At 44.6% G+C, this 15,642-nt stretch overlaps 2 protein-coding genes across 2 annotated transcripts in view; one reads left to right on the top strand and one right to left on the bottom strand.

The window, feature by feature from the left end:
• The window catches only part of Su(var)3-3 (lysine-specific histone demethylase Su(var)3-3), a 171,571-nt gene that overhangs the window by 50,229 nt on the left and 105,700 nt on the right, over positions 1-15,642 (bottom strand). The window lies entirely within an intron of this gene.
• On the top strand, positions 7,935-13,732 carry Tollo (Toll-like receptor Tollo). Its single transcript, XM_043410869.1, has one exon. It carries the CDS (start codon positions 8,464-8,466, stop codon positions 12,190-12,192), a length of 3,729 nt encoding a protein of 1,242 aa, XP_043266804.1. The 5' UTR covers positions 7,935-8,463; the 3' UTR covers positions 12,193-13,732.

The following is a 15,642-nucleotide window of genomic DNA, read 5'->3' as shown; positions in this document are numbered from 1 at the left end:
GTGGCTACTCTCGTGAAAGGGGATTATTCGACAGTATCTTCTGGTGGTGCGCAGTTTGCGAGCTCACAAACTTCTTTGGCAACAGGTGAGCGAGCGTGCGGAAGATCGCGGTCTGTGTGCAAGCGGGCGGTGTGCATGCATTCGCGAAGAGGGCCGCGGAGAGATGGGGACGGTGATTTGAACGGAGAGAAGGATGGCGGAGTGCGAAGAGGCAAACGAAGGAAGAAGAGTACCGGAGAAGAGGAGCAGAAGGAAGAGAAGGACGAAAAATGGAAGAGGTGAAGAGAGAAAGAAAGTTTCGAAGCGAAAATCCGTGCTGCTGCGGTGCAGCGTTGACTGCTGCGCCAACGAGGACCGAGTCTCGGAGGATGCGGTGAGGATCCCTGCGATTCCGCAGCCAGCGAGAGGGCCCCACGAGAGGAACATTTATAAAAGGCAAACCCCGAGAAAAAGAGAGAAAGGGAAAGAGACGAAAAAAAGACAGAGAGAGAGAGAGAGAGAGAAAGAGAAAAACTAGTAAGAATCCGCGACGAGTGTTCACCCAAACGGACGAGTGCGCTCCAGACAAAGAAGGAAATTACGTGAAAGACGGAGAAAGGACTCTGGTCACGAAAGGAGAAGAAGCGAGCGAGGCTTAATCGTGACCGGTGCCGCTACGGACTCGTGATTCCCTCTAAAACAATAAGCAATACCGAGAGAGAACGCGCGAGAGCGCAAGGGAACCGTACCAACTTCTATACGATCCGGGAAAAGTAAGTGTCTCGGTGAGACCAGCTCCGCCAGCTCCTAACGTATTTTCTGGTGCACGTACTGTGCACCAACGAAAGCACAATCTTATACCGATATACACACGCGATGAAATTTAACCATCTTCCAAAGAGAAAATCCACTGAGAATCCTAAGAAAAATTGTATCCGTGTCTACGGTTAGTAAATACACGAAGTCTGCTGCTCTCTATCCTTATTCGATTGCTTTCTTTCGCCAATTGCTAGAATAATGCGCTTGTTTTTATGAGCTAATGGATTCGAGCTCACGGTTGTTTTGCAGATTTTTCAGTTTGTCGCAGTATCCTCTCATTCGGAATTTCACTATTCATTTTCTAACTTGTACACATAGAGAAAACTTAGTCTCGTTTGAGAAGCTCAAATTAGTAGGAAGCAAAAATTTTACAAATGTTTACCATTTGCGAACACTGTCGATTACTCGATTCAGTTCATTTTGTAGCCTCTGCGCTTTTCTCTTTGCGAACTTCAGTACTCACGATCGCTGGACTTTACTTTCGAATAGACAGTATTCAGGCTGGCACGTCAAAACTAATAATCAAATCGTCCGTGGATAGCGAAACCGTTACATAAAACTGAGCGTATCGTTGACCAAAGAATCTCATTTCAATGGAAAAAGAAATCTACCTGAGTCATAATTGCATAATTTTCGAATTAATCGAATAAATTGTCCATAATAGAATAGAATTTCATGCGAATAAAATCGAATGTAATCGGATATGTCGCCTTTTTATCTACATCGTAGAAAAATTCGTGATTGATCGTGCTTCTGTGTGTTTTACATAATAAACGAGTTATTAATATGGCCGGATAGCGTATGATAATGTGAGAAATAAGAATGCCGATCGCGGTAATTTATATGGACTAAAAAATCACTAGATGGAACGGGAGATTGCAGTTGGTAAATAATGGATGGATACGAAGAACGGAATACAGCCGACCAAGTTTATAAATCTACTGATCTTTGAAATCAGGAAAGCCATCGGGGCTTGGGAAACTTGAACTTTACAACGGCACACTGCGAGGAACAAAAATAATTGAAAAGCGTTATTCAAATGGTAGAATACACGGGGATATGTAGTGAAGTCTCCGATCAATTTGGCACGGGGCGAGTAATCAGGCGTGTCTTGCGTCACGGCTGAGTCGAGCATTGCACCAATCAGAATGCTCTCCATAAAGGTGGTTGCTTCTAATACATTGTAACCGAATGACATTGTTCAGTTCACCCAACAGAATGTTTGAAATAATTATCAACACTTTCGCTTAAAAATGAAAACGAAGTAGTTGTCGGTATGGCAGATGTTTTGAAAATCATTTAAAAGCTGTTTAAAATAGAGTGCAAGGGGATGAAGAGCGTCGATGGGGACGGTAATTCCGGGGAAAAAGTTCGACTCGTCGAGAAAATTCGTCCGATACATTTCGGTGCAGCATTGAACGAGAGAGTCATGAAGAGCGAACATCTTTCGACCATCGTTTGGCAATCCGGTCGAAAGACAGTCGGTAATTTTCTATCAGCTCGAAGATTTAGAATTTTTCGTTACAACTTGATTACGGGGTTACGCCAGTGAGATTTAGCAAGGAGGGAGAGAGAGAGAGAGTGCGGAGCGAGCGTAATGAAGATTTTGTGCTCATCAGCCAAGGTAGAGCGGGAGAATTTGATCGAGGAAGGAGCTAAGAGATACGAAGAGTGAGTAGCAGGAGGGGAAAGGACACGAGTCGGAAGAGCAGCAGTTAGGAGCGACGGGGGCAACGGCGATCAGTGACCGACGTCGCGGCTGTTTCGCCGTGGCCGCGAGGTTTCACCCCGCGCCTTCTCTTCGTCTCCATCTTCTCTGGCTTTCGGCGCCGTGCACAGAGAGAGAGAGAGAGAGAAGACGCCGGAGAGACAAGAGCCACTCTTCCATCAGTTAAACTTGGTGGACCAATCGTCCATCCTTTTTGGAGCTATCGAATCACCTTTCTTAGCCTGGCAACGATCGACGATGTTACAGGAATACTAAAGAGCTTGATTGCTCCATTTACGTGCAATGACGTAAGAGAATCAATCAAGCTGAGCCGTGCTCTCGTAAGTTAACCACTCATGTTGATTTATTCATCACTTATTTGTACAGCTTATGCGAAACCTACGTATAGCTACGCACGTATGTATGTATGTATGTATGTTGCGATATAGAAATATAATACAAGAAACAAACAGTTGGCGTAGTTTGTGAGGTAAATGAGATGCCTAATTGATCTTCCGTCCCTTTTCCTCTCTTTTCCGTTCTCCCTCCTCGTTTATAACGCTAATTGACCGGTCTGTCAGATCATTGTCATTATTATTAGGGAGCTATACGCTTTTTTCCCACTCGTATTCTAGTAATCCATCTGACAATTCAACAAGGATATAAACGACGCATTTATTTACGAGCCCCTTATATACATTACAAGCACTATCTTCGCGCACCTCGCGTGGCCTCGTAAAGAAAAAGACGTGAGGAAGGAAGATTAAAAAGAAAGAGAGAGAGAGAGAGAGAGAGAAACAACACAACAACAAAATGAAAAATAAAATTGGAGGGGCGAAAAAAAATTTCGATTGGAAACGGTAAAGCAGTTTGATTTATCGTCGCATTAGGAGGTAGAGGTCCGAATAAGAGTGAGAGACAAGAGAGGAAGAGGCCAAAAGAGAGAGAGAAGAAAGGTTTAAGCGAGCGCCGACCTCTCTACCAGCCGACATTTCTCGGCCCCCGGGCACTCGCGGACCATCCATTTTAGACCCATCAAGTCTCAAGCACTGCCACGCGGAGTAGTTATCACAGCTCTGATGTAACAGCAATACCGAGGAATCGCTTGATTATGTTCCGACGAAGTACTTATCGCTAGAATTTTTTTTTTCAACCTTATTCTCATTCGAAATGGGCAATGCGATTGTGCCGTTGGTAGCAAATATATTGTGAGAAAATAAGATTCAATGATTCAGTGAAACGAGTGCATCAAGGTGAACTGAAGTTCAATAGCATTCGGTAAATAAAAAACTTTTTCATATTATTCCAGCTCAATACCGAGCACGAGGGAATTTGGAATGTGATTCATTTCTCATGCACCTGCGACGTGGTAATTATACAAGCAGCACGACACGCTCCATGAAGTAAGAGTTCCGGCGATGATGTAACAAGGTGATTAATCAAGGAACGATCTTATGGTGTTTACGAAGTGAGCGGGTGCTCGTAAACTCGAAAGCTTCGGATGAGCGTGAAATCCCCTGTATTTCTGACCCCTGGGTCGCATTACCGTGGAAGATCTTTTACCAGTCGAAGTAGAATAAGTTTGCAGAGGGAGTCAAATCATGGGATAGAATAATGAGATATCGAGAGGCAGAATGCAAAAGAAATAGACTCGTGACCCGGAGCTTGTCACGTTGAAAGACCGCGCGCTCAGGCGCGAGAGCGCAATGCGTACGGCTGTATAACAAAGATAACTTGCGCTGAATCAAAAGACAGCGGAGCGAGGTCTCCTGCGATGGAATGTGCACGGTGGTCGAGGCATGACGCCGCGGATGAAGCGCTGCTGCTAAGAGGGTACTTCCAGGATGACGATCACTGCGGGTTTCGTGAAAATTTTTACAAGAGGGAAACTCTCCCTCTCTCTCACCCGGTTGGTTATGTACATCGCGGCGGCAGATAATGCCCCATTAAATGCTACGTATCTGGAGGTTTTTATCTAATTTTTTTTCTTCCTGTTTTCCAACGACGAAATTAGTGGCAGCGAGTACAACGTGTAAGGCAGTGCATAGTATAGACGCAGGGGCCTCGCGTACAGCGAAGAGAACGTTGGCTGCTTTCCGCGCTAGGAGCAGTACAGCAGCAACAGAGCAACAGCGGAGTGCGTGTACGTACCCACGAGCGTATGTAATTATGACTTGGTATGGTATAATCAACGGTTCATATACCCGAGGGACGGCGGAGGGAGCCCTTATCCCAAGAAACACGAGGGCACCCTCCGCGTGTATACCTCGTAGAGAAAGAGAGAGAGGAACGAGCGAGAAAGAAAAGTGTACGTATATATGGGTGGTGAGAAAGCAGTCTCGGCATGCGATGCTTTTTATCCACCGATCCTTCATTATTTTCCTCAGAAAAGTTGCTCCGCTTCGCGTTGTGTAGTACACAGACACACACCGCATGGCCGTTGCCCCGGTTCACTCGACGAGTCAGCAACGTACTGATTAAATGTTAAATGATTATTAACGAAGCTTGCGCGATGGCTTGTTCTTCGGATGTTTGCTCATTAAGCGCGCCTCTTTGCTTTTCAACTCGCTTCACCTTACCGGATGAGCCACAGCGTCGTAAATTTTCCTCAACTCCTATTCAACATAATATTTTATTTGATAACTGTGATGACAAGCATGTAAATTCAAACGAGTACACATGAACAGTCCGCAGTGTTTACTTTTCGAATTGAATTTAAAAATCGCTCCCGTGACGAGAGTTGTTTCGATGTTCTCAAACGCTTGGAGAGGAGATTGTGGGGACAGGAATTCGTGGAAGTGTACGACGGATGGACCCTGATGCTACTCGCTTCCTATAACTTATTCAGACAGTTTGCTCGCGCATACACACGCGCGGGGAGAAAATATACGAAACTAATGTGAACACCGGACGCGTGACAAGCGGTCATGAAAAAATGTCCCTAGCAGGTGAGACAAAATGTCGACGAATCTTAGCGCTGGCTCCGAGGGCACCGGAGAGAATTCGTTTTCTCTCGGCGCAGAGAACGAGAGGAAGAAGCGAGGTAGCGAAAGGAATGATACGAGGAAGAGCTGAAATAACGCGCGGGGTGGAGTCTTTATAAAACTAAAGTGCCGCGACCAGCGTGCAGTCGCGCCACTTTTTTTTCATCAAACTCCGCATCCTTTTTTATCTCACCAAGTTTCTAATGTGAAATCGAATTATCTCTCTTCTCGTCGGCCAGAGAGGTGATGTTGGCAGAGCGAGGATAGAAAGAAGCAAAGATTTTCGGTGGGCCGGAGTGCCCCGTGGCCTCGTGGGGCAAGCTCATTTTTATAATAACAATCAATGCCAATGCGCAGCACCCTTTGAAGTGCTTAATTAGCCGGTGAGCCAGGGTTTTATGCACGAGGAGGGTGCGAAGTGTTTTCGAACGAAAAGCCCCCACGGCGCATTTAGAAGAGTCTCAGCCAGTGACTTGTGCCGTGGTCTGACCCATTTTAGCATACTGGCTTTCGAAACTCTACACTCTCAAAATGTGAGAACAACCCGGTGCGGATGGGCGAACGCTCGCTGTTAAGAGACCATTCTTGACAGGGGGTAGCCCAGCACCATGGGGGACCACTTAACAGAGCGCCCGCTCTCTCACTCTCTTTTTCCCTCGAAGTTACTCCGAGCAGGACCAGCCTCATTCGCAACCATGTTGATGCAACTCGTCCGACCATTTCACACCCCAAGTGCGAATGCTTATTGGATTCACTCAAGAGGAATGTGCTAACTCAACTTCTCCGTATAGGAACTTATGACACTGAGAACCAGCTCGATTCAATCATCGATATAGAAATGCCCTTTCGCTTTTCATTGGCGCACTCGGGCCTGATCTTTTTACACTCGTTGTAGAATGTAAATCAACGACTGTGTTCTGTGACAAAGAGACAAGACGTCATGTAACTTTTATTAAGGACTCTAACCTAATGAGAATTTTCAAAAAATCCATTTTTTTTATTGCATTTTTCGAAAGTATACATACTTCAAAGTATTGTACTACAATCTTAAAAAGATCTGAGCAGTCTGAGTTGAGTGACGTTTACTTGCTTTTTCGCAGTTTTTGAAAAAATGGCCGCCATTTTATCGTTTTTGAAAAAATGAAAAATCGTATGATATGCGCTATAATAATCATTTACCTATTGATTCTAAAAGCATTTTTATTTTTTTTCTCCGATCATCCATTTCAGAGATTTTATCAACAGCGCACGTCCATCTTTTTTTTTAGATCTGTCTTCTCCATTTTTCTGTACGAAAACTGAGTAAAATAAATATAAAAAAATGTTGTTCACGCGACGATACGATTAAATTCGTATTAGTTTCCCCGTTAATTCAGGGCAGGTATGTCAACTTTGAAAATGAGCATTTCTGACATTCTTGAATATTTTGTGAACCCTCCGACGCATTGCAACCGGAAAACGTGAGATCGCTAAAAATTGAACGGAAGATGAAGAAATGTTATTGGTGAAGGTCATAAAAATAGACTATTTCGACGAGTTTACTCAAGACATCGAGCAAACGTCGATAACCGGAGTCAAATGGTCGAAGGAATGTAAATTGTTTCTACAGTAGAGAAAAAAGTCTGGCCGAGTCGGAATTGAAGAAAAAAGTTCTATATATTTATCGACAGTAGAAATAGCTGCCAAGCGTCTAAGCGGAGGTCCCGTTAACGTTCTCGTCGAGCACTCTAGAAGAGCATTGTGTATCCGTTAAGCCCCTTGTCGTCTAGAGTTCGAGCTTGTTTGGAGAAATAATTCAGAGGTTTCTTTTCATCTTCTGGTGAATGATGCGATCATCTGGTCCACGATATTTTGATTGTCGTCAGCATAGTTGTGGTTCAATCAGGTCCGTCACGAGTGGAGATGGAAGTTTGTACAGGGTATTGGAGCAGCGTCCATATGGACGGTCAAATTTACGGGACCCGTACGACAATGGGGTAAACGTGTGGCTGCTCGCAGGGTTGCTGTTCAGCGTCGAAAGTGTTTTCTTTGGTAAAACATGCCGGCGGGGTATGCTTCGTGAATCTCGCGAATGACAACAGATCGTAAAAGAGAGGAAGAAGGAGAAAGAGCTATTTTCTCAACAAGGAGAATATAAGATCGGAGCGGATGAAGCGGCAGCAGTCTGATCACAGCACGACGAAGGAACTGCGATACCGCGCGCCATGCTATGCGATGGAATATGCCGTGTCGAGGAGCATGCAGCAAAGAGTGAGGAAGAAAGAGCGAAGCCAGAGGAGAGGAGCCACTGTAAGGGCCCGCAGAGTGTACCTGTCTTGTTTTTATAGGCTCACCAAGACAGCAGGCCCAGGTAGGGGCTTGATACTCTCTGGTGGGGGGAGGGAAGGAGCGAGGACGCTGAGACTCAAGAGAGAAAGGAAGAGAGAAGGCTGCCACGAAAGAAGTAAAGGGGAGACGGGATCGGCTAGTAGAGGGCCCAGCTTTGCTTCAACGACCCATCGGCGACCAGTCCTCGGAGATCCGTGGCTCTTGCCACAACGTCCACCGCTCATCACGCCGCGCTATCTCACGCTCGGCCGCGTTCGTGTGTGCATCATTCTACACTTGCCGCATCACTTGATCGTATTTCTTTAATTATCGGTAAAACAACACGGGAAATTCATCAGGATTGTCGGGAAGGTGTTAAAATTTCATGGAATAACGAATTCGAATGGAAGAAAATAAACCATGGAATTATCTTTGTTGTGGATATAAGCTGAACAAGTGACTGTGCGCAAGCGAAGAAGAGCGAGCGAGAGAGAAAGAGAGAGAGAGAGAGAGAGAGAGAGAGAAAGAGAGTGATGAGTGATGTGAGATAGCGATAAATGAGATGTGGCCCTGAGCCGGTTTCCCCTGGCGACTACGTACCCCTCATAAACACCATCCGCCTGGCCTCTTAGTCGGGGTATATGGAATAACAAGAGAGGCGCAAAGATGCAGGGCAGGCCTGCTTTCTTCGCTATCCTGCTTGGAACGATATTCGGTGTCCTCGGTGCATCGTTGAGCAAAGCCTTAAGGTACAAGGCACCGGACGAGTGTAAATGGGTCGCGACCGGCGACGCCGAGGACGACGTATCTCTCGTATGTCGTTTAAGGACTATAAATAGTGAACTAGAAAATACGAATTTCAGCGTTATACAGCCTCAGCATACGGTTAGACTGAGGCTCGAGTGTAGCGATGCGCTCTTCTATCAGAGCTCTCTCAACGGAGGAAGCTTCAGACCTCTCGTCGAGTTGCGAGAACTCGTTATAGAATACTGTAAAATCGGCAATCTATCGGACGATGCTTTCAAGGGGCTCAAGGAGTTACGTAATCTGACCGTAAGAACTCACAACACAGATTGGTCAGCAATGGCACTTGATATATCGGCTCGTGCATTCACCGAGGAACTCAGCCAACTCGAGAGGCTCGATCTTGGCGAAAATAATATGTGGAGTTTGCCAGAGGGCTCGCTGTGTTCTCTTCATAACTTGGAAATGCTCAATTTAACGAAGAACCGACTCCGCGAAGTTGCCAGTTTCCACTTCAATGCCGAAGCGAGATGCGTTTCCAGCCTGAGAGAATTGGATCTGAGCAACAACAGCATCGAGAGTCTACCGTCCGCGGCATTCGCTGGACTCACGAGACTCCAAACTCTTGATTTGCGCAGCAACGCCATCGCCTTCATGGCCGATCGTGCCTTCGAGGGCTTATCCTCATTGGCTGTACTTCGTTTGAGCGACAATCGTCTGACTAGCCTGCCACCGGAACTCTTTAACGATGCTAGGGACATTCAAGAGGTTCATTTACGAAACAATACGCTGAATGTACTGCCGCCCGGACTGTTCAACGAGCTCAAACAGCTGCTGGTGCTTGATTTGTCGATGAACGAGCTGACGGCTGAGTGGGTCAACGCCGCGACGTTTACCGGTCTCATGCGTCTCGTTGTACTAGACTTATCGGGCAATCGTATCGGCCGTTTGGAATCAGCGGTTTTTCGCGATCTCTACAGCCTTCAGATTTTACGTTTACAAGAGAATCTCATCGAGAGCCTACCCGAGAATACATTCTCTGCACTGTACAATTTGCACACCCTCGTACTAAGTGATAATCAGCTAAGTGTTATCGACGCGACCACTCTTAGCGGTCTGTACGTGCTTAGTCTCCTCTCCTTGGATAATAACAGGCTTAACGGGCTTCATCCGAGCTCCTTACGAAACGCCTCGTCTCTTCAAGACTTACACCTTAACGGTAATCGTCTAGCTGCTGTGCCGGATGCCCTTAAAGCCACGCCTCTCCTCCGGACTCTCGATCTTGGTGAAAATCTCATATCCGAGATACCGAGTGGCACCTTCGATCACGTGTCTCAGCTTTATGGACTCCGCCTGACCGAAAATCACATTGGCAATCTAACGAAAGGGATTTTCGAGAAAATCAAGGAGCTGAAGATACTTAATCTGTCGCGGAATCGCATACAATACATAGAGCCCGGTGCTTTCGATGAAAACGTAAATCTACAAGCGATACGCCTGGACGGTAATCAACTTACGGATATTGCTGGACTTTTCACAAATCTTCCGAACCTCGTGTGGCTCAACGTTAGTGACAATAGACTCAAGTGGTTTGACTATGCAATGATACCTACCGGATTACAGTGGCTGGATATTCATTCGAACGAGATCAGTGAGTTGGGTAATTACTTTGAGATTGAAACGCAATTACAGTTGAACTATTTTGACGCGAGTGAAAATAAATTGACGGAGATAACGGGAAACGCGATACCGATGAGCGTCGAACTGCTGGCACTCAACGACAATCTCATTTCGAAGGTTCAGAGTTACGCTTTCTTCAAAAAGCCTAATTTGACGCGAGTCGACTTGAAGGGCAATCGAATAAGGAATCTTGAACCATACGCGTTACGTATAAGTGCTGTGCCAGCGGACAAGCAGTTACCCGAGTTTTACATCGGTGACAACCAGTATCTTTGCGACTGCACGATGGAGTGGCTGCAACGCGTCAACAAGCAGAGCCAGTCCCGTATACAGCCAAGAGTGATGGATCTCGAGAGCATCTATTGCCAGCTACTGTACGACAGGGAACAGATGTACGTGCCTCTCGTCGAGGCATCCCATTCGCAGTTTCTGTGTAAATACGAGGCTCACTGCTTCGCTCTCTGCCACTGCTGTGACTTTGACGCTTGCGACTGCGAGATGACCTGTCCCGCCAATTGTACGTGTTATCATGACCAATCATGGTCAGCTAACGTAGTCGATTGCTCGGCAGGCGGCCATGTCAACAAGTTACCCGAACAGATACCAATGGATGCGACTCGTCTCTATCTCGATGGAAATGATTTGAGAATCATCGCGAGCCACGCTTTCATTGGTCGGAAAAAATTGAAAGTTCTTTTCCTCAATGGTTCTAATATCGAGATGGTGCAAAACCGATCGTTCAACGGATTGAGGGATCTCGAAGATCTTCACTTGCAGGACAACAGGATTCACGAACTGCGGGGTCACGAGTTCGAGGGTTTGGATAATCTCAAGACTCTCTATCTCCAGAACAATGAGATTGCGAGCGTGGCTAACAACACGTTCAGACCACTGCGCTCGCTCCGGGTTCTACGACTTCAAGGAAATCATCTAACGACGTTGGCCGTTTGGTCCCTACCGTCTTCGATCGAAGTCAGTCTCTCCCGGAACCCGTGGTCATGCGAGTGCGATTATCTCCAAGTTTACAGAGAATGGATCCGCGAGTCCGTGAGTCGTGTCAGTGATGTGTCCAAAATACGGTGCGTCCTCAATGTTACGGAATTCGAGGCATTTGGTGACGAAGTGTACAAAGACGACGAATTCGGTTTTTCCGTGATTGTGACTAATAACGTCGAAAGCAACGGGACCAATTTGGCCACGAGTTGTACGGGCTTGACGAGCATCGACAACGGAATACAGGGAAATCTTACGAAAACGATTATCGAGCGTCAGGCACTGCAGGATTATCTGCCGCTGCTCGTTGCCACTCTTGCCGCGTTTCTCATCGTAGTGCTCCTGTGCATGCTCGCGTTTATATTCAGACAAGAATTTCGCGTGTGGTTTCACTCTCGTTTCGGAGTTCGTATTTTTTACAAAAACACCGACACCGACCGTGACGACCGGGACAAGCTCTTCGACGCATTTGTTAGTTACAGTTCGAAGGACGAGGCATTCGTCGCTGAAGAGCTCGCCCCTGTTCTCGAAATGGGAAATCCATCGTACAAACTTTGCCTGCACTATCGTGACTTTCCCGTTGGCAGTTTTATCGCTGACACGATAGTGCAGGCTGTCGAATCATCGAGAAGAACGATAATAGTACTTTCGGAAAATTTCATTAAATCGGAGTGGTGTCGTTTTGACTTCAAGTCGGCGCATCATCAGGTACTCAGGGACCGAAGACGTCGATTGATTTTGGTGCTTGTCGGTGACGTACCTCAGAGGGATCTCGATCCCGACATAAGACTCTATCTCAAAACTAACACATATTTGCAGTGGGGAGATAAATTGTTTTGGGAAAAATTGAGATTCGCGTTGCCCGATGTGCCGAATAATCAGAGAACGAGTCAACAAAGAAGGCAACCACCGCCGGTCCGACGGCAGCACAATAATCAAACATCGACTAACTCGCGCACGGTCGCTGTTCACATATAAAAAGCAAAACAAAAGTTTATAACAAGGAATTGCTTATTTTTTTTTCGATGAGCCGTGCGTCTTGAGGCTTTATATGCAATATCGACGTGGGCTGTTTGACGGATACAACTCAGTGGACCGTGCGACACCCATTTCGATGAGTGAGTGAGTGAGTTACACGTGCATGGACATGGTCGATGCAAGGTGCAAAACGTATTAGTCGAGTGTAAATAGTCGCGGAAAGGTGCGTTACTTGTGAAACACAAAATATGGTTTAGCAATCGATAATGATTTAAAAACTATTTAAACAAATGTGCACCGCACTATAAAGTCTGTAAATAGATATCCGAAGGCGTCGAAAAGTGAGAAACTGATACGAGCGCGCGTCCATCATTAGGTACACTTTAATTAAACTTTCCGAGATCGAAGCGATGTGCCAATAAGTGAAAACTATGCATATATGTATTTGTTCAATTGATTGTAAATTCGAGTGGTTAGTTGAATAGATAGACTAAATGAATGTAAATAATCGTGAAAGAGAAACAACGAAAAACGTTAACTTTTATTATTCCGTACCGCAAGGGGGCCAACCGGGGCGTTTATCGGGAAAATATATCGCTCAAATTGCTCATTGTTTGTGAATGTCATTCGCGAATTGTTCACACGTTCAGTGACATATCGCGAGCCTCGCGAATTGCAGGAGAGAGAAAGAGTAATGTATAATAATATAGCCGTGTTAAACTTTACACGATAAAATATATACCGCAAACGTCATTCAACAATTGCATATAAATGACAAAGATTTCGAAAGGCACGTATCGAGTTAAGGGTGACGCGAAAATGAAGGTAGTCATCCGAGTCTCGTTATTCGTAAAGCGAAATAAGAAAATATTATGATTTCCGACTGTAAATGCATATCCAAAACGTACTTATCGAGTTAGAAGGAAAAAATTAAAATAAAATTTCATGACATTTGCGTGTATGTAGCTTCAAGCGAGCGCACGTGCTCGTAGTGATATCATTTCCTAATACATTTATGTTGTCGCACATGAGTTTTTCGTTGTCATCGATAGCAGCAAGATGAAACAAAATTTTCGTTTTTCTTTTTTTTTTTTTTTTATCCTCCCCTCCCTCTAATTTTATGAAAAACGGTGGTTTTTATTTCGTGGGGGCGTGGACGCTTCGAACGAAAAATAAAAAACGCACCTAAAAATCTTGGGCCATGAAAAATCGCGATGAATAAATCTTTGTAAAGTAGCGTATGTGTTTTATTTATTTCGCTATAAATACTAATTGGAGAATTAACGAAAAATACGGAACAGCGCGGCCCGGTATTCGCAAAAAGACTTTTCAAACGTGGTCGTCATTGAATTTATGTTAAATCTTTCTGTTTTTTTTTTTTTTTTTTATTTCTCTTGCACAGTTTCACAATCTCTGCGTATATGGTATTGTAATTTTCCTCAACTGCTGCGATATGCGAATACCCTGTGTCCGAAATGACAATTTTTAAATATAAATTATGACTGACGAATAAAATTCTCTGTTTTTATGTTTTTAAAAAGTGCCTCATTTATTTTGAACACCATTATCCCTCTTCGCTCCAAACGCTAGCGTTGAAACCGAGTTTCATACCTTTTCATACGACACCTGAAATTTCGTTTTTATTTGGATTTTTTTATTGTGAAATTCGCATCGAAAACGAATCCAATTTGGAATTGGATTCGCACGGTTCAAACGAAATGATTCTCATTCGAATCCACTTGAATTTATTCGATGGATCATACCGTTACAAATAATTCCCCGATCGCATCACCATTTTTACGTCTTTATTATATTGGCGTATAGATATAGAGAAGATTTGAGAAGGAACCTGTGTCAAGACTCCCCGTAGTCAGGGAACAATGAATCGATTAATCAACTGTGTATTCTAGAAGTGTTTTGTACAATAGAGTTATGTAGAAGCGAACGTGGCTGGACAACGGAGCAACGGGAGAACAGGCGTGATACTGAGGATCAACCTCAGTCAATTTGATTTTTAAACGCCACCGTCTAATGACGCGATATTATGATTGAAAAAGAAAGACAACCGACGAAGCTAATATCGCGACTGTTATCCGCTTTACGATATCTTTTACGCGTCACGATTGACGATTGAACAAATAGAGTACAAACGTTTGGTTTAAGGGCGATATTGCCTCATCGTAGCAGTCTCTCGGTTATCGACTATTAAAAACTGGTTTTCTTATCGTATCGCGGAAACAAGGAGAATTAATATCCGAGAAAAACACATCTGAAGTACGCAGTGAATAATAAATAAATGCATTATTCATTGCTTAATGCAATTATGAAGTGAAAAATAATTGACCAACTCTCACATTAATTTACACCGAGCTTGACTCATTATTTTCGTTCTTTGCAATTAAATATTTCGCCGGGATTCAATGAATTTAGATAAAACAAATTCCTCCTACCCACAAAAACATGGGAATATAGAAAAAAGGAATTCATTGAAACAATTATCCTGATGTCGAGGAATCATTTTTTCCCTTCTCCTCGGTTGATTTTTGCGTCGTTCTAATAATACGGAGAAATCGGGTCTTATTAAATGAAACGAAATGAATGAAAAAAAAATATATATATATATATAAATAAAACGAAAAAAGAAGAAGGAAGGAAGAAAAATGTGAAAAAGAAAGGCAGAAGGAAGGGTCTGCGTTAACTCGAAGAATGATTATGAAATTTCTCGGTTCAATTTTGTCGGCTCGTTCGGTCTTATAGCCCTACGGTGAGCGTTGTACGCCATTATACGTCCGTCCGTTGGTCGGTGGTGGCAGAGACGACCAAGTCGTTGGCACGCGGTGGCTAAGCGACTGGAAGAATGCCGTCCCGTCGTTCGTGCTGAATGCCACAGCACAGAGAGTCTGGCTTCGTCGTGGCTGCTGCTGCTGCTGTTGCTCCCGCCGTTGTTGTATGCTACAGCAATTCGTGGTGCACACAAATGCGCCAACACTCACACAAGCAAACAATATATAGTTGCACACAACTTGTTTTCCTCTCGTCGCATTGGAGAAACAAAGATACCACGATTCCCGATAGCTTATGCGCTGTAACGGATTTCTATTTGCACTATTTACGATTCCACGTACACCATTCTGTATTCCGCGATTATTAAAGCCCCCCTGGCGTATATGAAAGTATTGCAAATGCGCTGGTCGTCCAACCTCGCTTCAACTTGCCTCGCAGCAACTACTACTACTACGACGAGACTAAGATTCTAACATTTACGACAACCTCCGACAGATAGGAAAAGATGGAGATAAACGCGAAGGGACAACTAAAGGAATAAAGAACTTGTAAACGCGAAGAGAGCTCGGAGACGGAGAAAACCACACGAGCGTAGATATTCGCACAAGAGAATACTTTATTACGTATTACCATTGTCGAACGCAATTGATTTTCCACAGTGCATTC

Source organism: Venturia canescens, chromosome 2, assembly GCF_019457755.1.
Source record: "Venturia canescens isolate UGA chromosome 2, ASM1945775v1, whole genome shotgun sequence".
NCBI lineage: Eukaryota > Metazoa > Arthropoda > Insecta > Hymenoptera > Ichneumonidae > Venturia > Venturia canescens.
This window is presented reverse-complemented; position numbering and strand designations above follow the sequence as displayed.